The sequence below is a fragment of the Stegostoma tigrinum genome, chromosome 14 (assembly GCF_030684315.1).
Source record: "Stegostoma tigrinum isolate sSteTig4 chromosome 14, sSteTig4.hap1, whole genome shotgun sequence".
In the NCBI taxonomy this organism is placed as follows: Eukaryota; Metazoa; Chordata; class Chondrichthyes; order Orectolobiformes; family Stegostomatidae; genus Stegostoma; species Stegostoma tigrinum.
Genome location: NC_081367.1, coordinates 62,197,904 through 62,204,685, shown reverse-complemented (window position 1 = coordinate 62,204,685; position 6,782 = coordinate 62,197,904). Strand labels below are relative to the sequence as shown.

At 39.3% G+C, this 6,782-nt stretch overlaps 1 protein-coding gene across 1 annotated transcript; it reads right to left on the bottom strand.

Moving 5' to 3' along the window:
* Nucleotides 1-204: 204 nt before the first annotated feature.
* Nucleotides 205-6,289, bottom strand: LOC125457443 (extracellular calcium-sensing receptor-like). Its single transcript, XM_059650846.1, is given in 8 exon segments — nt 205-976; nt 978-1,104; nt 1,210-1,390; nt 3,039-3,245; nt 3,247-3,276; nt 3,396-4,229; nt 5,539-5,830; nt 6,150-6,289. Coding segments are annotated over 8 exon segments (2,583 nt in total).
* Nucleotides 6,290-6,782: the final 493 nt, after the last annotated feature.

Genomic DNA, 6,782 nt, shown 5'->3' with positions numbered 1-6,782 from the left:
CGGGAGAGATGTATAAAATAGCCAAAAATATCAGCCCATCTTCAACATTGCACTTACTGCAGGTCATTGCGGCTTCGTTAGGTTGCGTAAAATGGGTGTTGGTAAAAAGCTTTGCGGCTCTCCACACCAAGTCTCATTCATTATCTTTAAGACAAAACAATGACTGACTAAAATATCCGGGCCTCTTTAGTGAACACTTTAAAATCATATTTTAGAAGTCACCGAGCCTATCATGTTCCGCTTTGTATTCTTTTCTTTACTCAGAAGAATAATATAACATTTTGGGGCAAAAATGCAAAAAAGTAGGCCAAAGCTCGAAGCCAAAATAGCAAATATTTCAACTGCCACAGCATATTTTCCTGGAGAACTTATGTAAGCTGGAATGAAAGTTACCCAAACTGCACAAAAGATAAGCATACTAAACGTTATGTGTTTAGCTTCATTGAAGTTATCTGGAAGTTGTCGAGCTAAAAACGCTACAACAAAACACACACAGGACAGAAATCCAATATAACGGAGTACACAATAGAAGGCTAACGGCGATCCTACATTGCATTCAAACACGATTATCTCATTAGAGTGGCTTCGGTTTCTCAAAGGATAAGGTGGAAATGTAATTAACCAGGTAGCACATATTGCACGTTGTACCAGGGAAAGGATGTAAACCATCAGCCGTTGTTGTCTTGGTCCAAAACACTTCATCATATTATTGTTAGGAAACGTTGCTTTGAATGCCATCACCACCACTATTGTTTTACTCAATGCACAAGATATGCAAAGCACAAAACTAATACCAAATACCACGTGGCAGACCATACAAGACCAATCTAAAGGTTCACCAATGAATGTAATTGAACATAGAAAGCAAAGAGTGAGGGCAAAAAGAAGAAGGAAGCTTAACTCAGAGTTATTAGCTTTAACAATCGGAGACGTAGAATATTGCGAATACACCAACAGTGGCGCAGGCTCCCACCAACGCCAGGGACACCAGAATGATTCCCATTGTCTCGGAAAAGGAAAGAAATTCGATTTCCTTTGGAATGCACTGATCCCGTCTCTCGTTAGATTTGAATTCCGTTGGACATTTTATGCACTGAATGGAATCTAAAAAGCAACCCAAGACTTAGTGAATCATGAGGAATCTTAATGCTTGTATGAGACGGAAATCATGTTTAAGCAGCAATGCCTTTGCCAGTAGAGTTTGCTTACCAGTTGTGTTGCTGATTTCTCCTTGTGCACATTGTATACAATCAAAACAGCAAATGGGTTGCCCTTTTCGTGTTGCTTTCCTTGTTCCGTGATGGCAGCTTTCAGAGCAAACTGCTTTCGGAATCCGGTTATGAATATGAATACAATGGTGAACAAATTCTAGTAATTCTATGTGGCTAAACTAAAACATCCAGTCAGGCCTAGAGTGCAATCGACATTTCTGATACATTTGTTCAGTTTTTGGAATAATGTTACGGTTTTTTACCTCGTCATATCACAGTTGGAAGTCGTTGTAAAGTGCTTGGAACAGACATGTATTTGCAGAATCAGGACATTAGAATTCAGCTTAATGTAATAACATTCATAATGCGTCTTTGCAGTTGAATAACTTATCTTTGAAAAAAAAGAAAGAGGGAATGAAAAAGATTAAACCAAAATATTTTGTAATAATACCGTTTAATGGCGGAAATAAAAATCGTTTCCACAGTAAAAGTCATGAGATGTGGACGTTTCTGGCGAGGCCAGCATTTATTGCCCATCCCTTTTTGCCTTTGAGCTGTCTTCCGAACTTTTGCAATCCATTTAATGCAAGTTGACCTTTTTATGTCATAAGGGAGGAAATGAGATTTTTTTTCCAACTCAAGACAGTGTTGCGCTGCAAAGGGAACTTGCAGGTGCTGGAGTTGGCGTGGATTTCTTTTTGCCAATACTCCTCTGAAGGGAAGTGGGCATGAGTTTGGAAGGTGCTACATAAATAGCTTTGTTGAAATACTGCAGTGTAACTGGTAGGCGCAATTACTCACCATCTGTGACAGAGGAAGTGAATGTTGTGGATGTGTTACCAATCAAGTGAGATAACAAAGTGTCGAGCTGGATGAACACAGCAGGCCAAGCGGCATGAGAGGAGCAGGAAAGCTGATGTTTCGGGTCGAAACCCTTCTTCAGAAATCAAGAAATCACCAATCAAATGAGTTGCCTTATCCTACATGGCGTTAAGCTTCCTGAGTAATTGGAATTGCACCCATCGAGGCAAGTGGGCAGATTCTATCACAACCCTGGCCTGGAGCCTGTAGCTGGTAGAGAGTCCAGGAGTAAGTTACCTATTGCAAGGTTCGTACAATCTGATCTGCTCTTGTAGCTGCAGAGCTTGTATAATTGGTCAAATTCAGTTTCTCTTTAGAAGGTTATCGCTTAAGACGTTGGCAATGTGGGATTCAGTGATGCTAATGCTCTCGAATATATAGGGAAGATGATTAGATCCTCTCTCGTTGAAGATAGACATTGCTTGCCACTTGTCTGGCACAGATGTGTTTGTGACTATGATGAATATGAACCATAAAGTCCCTGACATCGACCCAATGGATCCATGAACCGCAAATTTATAATTTCAAACCAATGCAACCTTTTTTTTCATTTAGTTTACATTTTACTCATTTGATCATTTAGTGTCGTTTAAGATAGTTACATTTATATCTTGTTCTTAAGCTGCACTTTTTTTATCAGTAATTTCATTTTTCATTGCATTTCAGTTTTTTCATTATGTCAGTTATGTGCAATTACATTCTGCTGTTGAAATGGGTAGAAATAAAATATCTCTCTGGTATTACGTGCTCGGTTCATTAAGCTCAGAGAATTGATGAGCAGAGCTTTTCCATTAAAAAATGTTTGATGCGTTGCAATTTTAGTCAACATTAGAAACCGGACAGTAGCGCATACTGCGCCTATTTAATACGAGAACCATCAGTTCGCTTTTTCGTTTCAGAGAAATAAAATTGAAGTTAAAAATCAGGTAGTTATTTTTTAAAGCACAAGTCCTCCACAAACCTTACCGACTTCTGACCGCCGCTCCAAACAATTGCCTCTTCTGTTATCGAAAATTCTTCTCCAGAACGAGCTGACCCATCATAGTACCCAACATTTACAATGTCAATGTTACCGAAAACATTTGGTTGCCAGTTTACAATGTCATATGTTGCGACAGGGTCTCCGTTTTTGTCAAAATAAACCTTTTCGCTGATCTTGCTTGATCTTGCTTATGAAATTCACTGTTCTCATGTAATATAGTAACTTAAAAACAAAACAAATTCGGAACAAGTTTTCATTAATGGCAGATATGCAAACATGAATTCGATCACATCGGATATTTCCATAAATATAGTCATCAAATTACGTTAAATGTTCCTCACCTGCCACGGTTGAAAATTCGAAACACTTGCACAACTGCCATTGGCGAAAGGCCCTTCCCCGGTTTTGCAGGAGATCATATTGTGTAGTGCATGAGCTATAGCATAAGTTGCTTTGTACATGTTGTAAGTGACTCTATACTGCAACATGTCAGTAAAATCATTCTGGACATTCTCTAAATTTTCTCTTCCTGTGCATTCCTTAAGCTGTGGTTCAGCATTTGGAGGATCCTTTTTATTTCCACGGCTTAGAGTGCATCCAAAACAACTTTCCCAAAACTTTTTCACCAAGAGGTTTCCTGGATACTGGGATGGGTGAACTTTCATGAGGAACTCCCTTAACCCTGGAATGCTGACCTTGGGAATTGCAACTCCAATTGCACTAGAAGCAATACTTTTACTTTCCTTCGGAGGAAGAAGCAACGTGGAAACCCATGATTCGGTTCCAATCCATTGTATGCCGCTGACGTTTTGTCCAATCATTTCCTTTGGAAGGACTCCCATGCTTGCTTCTCCGATAAATGTAACGATAACTTTCGTAGAAGAAGTTTTTATGGTATTGATTGTTTTTTGTAACTTCTCTTGAGTGTATGTTTTATGAAATGACTCAGAAAAAGCGATACAAACGCCTAATTGTTGTCCCTCCTCTTGAAATGCTTGCATCCCAAAGTTTCCATAGTCATCGTCACCCTTAACTGCCCCGATCCAGGTCCATCCGAAATGTTTCACCATCTGGGCTAATGCTTTCGCCTGATAGTAATCACTTGATATAGTTCGATAAAATGACGGATATTCCTTTCTATTGCTGAGGCAGGCACAGGTAGAAAAGTAGCTAACCTGTCATAAATAAAACAAACAAAAATGAGTTTCCATTATAATTTATTACTACTTATGACATCAACACACAGATATTAATTGATAAGTATAAAGATTCCAACTCTGGTCGGGCTTACAGGAGTAGTTTATCTCAAATGCATATTTAATCATTTAAAAACACTCCATTCAAATATTCTCAGCGTTCCTTCCAAGCGTCGCTCTTTCCTGATTCACCTTGTTCGAGCTCCAACTATCCCCTGTTCTCACAATTTAACATGAAAAACATCGTCGAACAGTCTCTTTCTCTCTCTACTGGGTGCTTGAGGATAAATCAAACGCTATGCAGCATCGCATTGAGGATCCACAGTCGATCTCGCCTTTTGTCCCTTCCCATTGAAGTCAATGGAGTGAAAGAAATAGAAAATGCAGGATATGTGACTAATTGCCCAAATATAAAATACTTTTCCACCCAACATCTTATATCTTTAGCAACATATCCAACATTCTCTGTTTATTTTTAAAGTCAAGGTTGCGAAATAGAACTTTGAAAAATATCGACACATCTGGTAGCATCTGCGTAGAAAAATAGCGTTAACGTCTGGATTAAAATAACGCTGATTTTTGTTTTCTTCACAGATGTTACCAGGTGTGATGAGCTTTTCCAGCAACGTCTGGTTATGTTCCTGGTTTACAGCATCCGCAGTTGTTTCGGTTTTCATTTTGAACAGCTTCATCTGGCCCCTGGAGCCAACAGTAAAGACACTGTCTTCCAGGCATGAATTACACAGGTCCCAGTGAGCGGATGCTGAAACATTTTATTGTTTAAAATAGATTTATTTCAAGCGATAATGTAACGCTGGCATTGTATCGTTTAGCGTTCTAATTATCATGTTGATTGCTCCTGGGCAGGTTTGTGCATACCTCACCATCAACTTTGTCCCCAGATGATCTACGAAATTATTCCGCTCCAGGATTACTGGGGATGGGAAACAAATATTGATTTTGTTAATACTGCCCGCATCTCAGCAATGAAACAAACGAGCAAATTTTGTCAATTTTTCTTTCTGTAATCATTTCTGAAAGATTTTTTAAAATTGTATGTTACTTCTTTTTATCACCAGGTTGCTAAAATGAGATTCTCAAAGTGGTAACTTCGAAGAAGAAGAATCATAACCTGGTTATACAGCTATAACCATGCCGAATCAAAGAACAATCAACAGTCTGACCATCCTAAATGGACACTCTAATGAGAATGTAAATAAAGATTCTGGCTGGTTTCGAATAATTTTGTATCTACTGTTGATCCAAGTTATTAAATGCCACCTCTTACCATTGGGATTCTGAAGGCACCGATGGGAGGTGCTATTGCTAAAGACTGCGTGGACCCAGAATCAGCAACAATCGCAGGAACGATGGAGGAGTTTTTACATTTACTAGAGAACGTGTTCGCCTCTTGACTGCTTAGAAACTCCAGAGCTGCTTTTAATGATAGCTGGGGTAAATGACAAGAATCGTATATGCGGTATCCTAGAGTAACACTGGGAAGCAGTGCTGTATCATTGCTTATTTCCTCTATTGCAAAAATCATCGCCAGTGCAAACCGGAAAAGACGAAACTGAAAGCTGCAGAGAAGGCAGAGAAACAATAATTTAAAAATGTACACAGAAAGCAACGATGCAATTATATCAGAGTGGATCAAAGTGTCGATATTATTCGCGGTAATTGTGTGACACTACCATTGTTTCTAAGCTGGAGTTTGATGGATCTATGTCCCAAAGTAAAGCCTTGAGCTCAAAATATTAATTGATATTAAGTGAAGACCTGACTACGTGTCGATTCAAAATGAACCATTAAAGGATCCCCTACCTTCCTTCTGAGATCCGATGGAAGTATTTTGAAGGAAAACAGAAGAGCTCACCCAAGGCCTTACCCGATAATTACCACTCATTCCCAAATGGAGCATCTAATAGCACAAACAAACCTGAGGCATTTTGCCGGTCCCGGATGTTTGCTGAACGATAGGTCCGGATACTCAATGTGGTAATGCAATGGAAAAATTCCTCCCAAGGTGATATCTCCATCCTTCGAAAAGCCCAGCAAATCAAACTTACCCCAACGTTTGCAAGCCTGCTCATTACTGGACCATGTCAGGGCAACAGCAGAAATTATCACTAAAAATAACCAATAATGCATCTTTGACAAGGAAAGTAACTGTCCTCGTCTTACAGCAGGGTGGCTCTGTTTTATAAGGTCGAGCTATTCCTGTGAAAATTGCATTAATATGTGCCCAATTTATCTCAATCTCTGTTGAACATCAACATAATGTTTGGATCGTCCCTTAAGAAAACACATTACTACGTTCGTCAACATGGGACTCATGAAGGAAATAATTGCACACATAGTCATCTGTGTACCAGCAATCCAATTAGAGTGAAAAAACGCCCCAAACATGTGGAAAACCAGGCAACATCCGTGCACAGAGAGGCACCGTTAATTTTTCAGGTCGATAGATCCTCAGAACGCTGAAGTAGTCTTCCAGTAGAAACTTTAGAGTGTATGTTCAGATCTACAAGC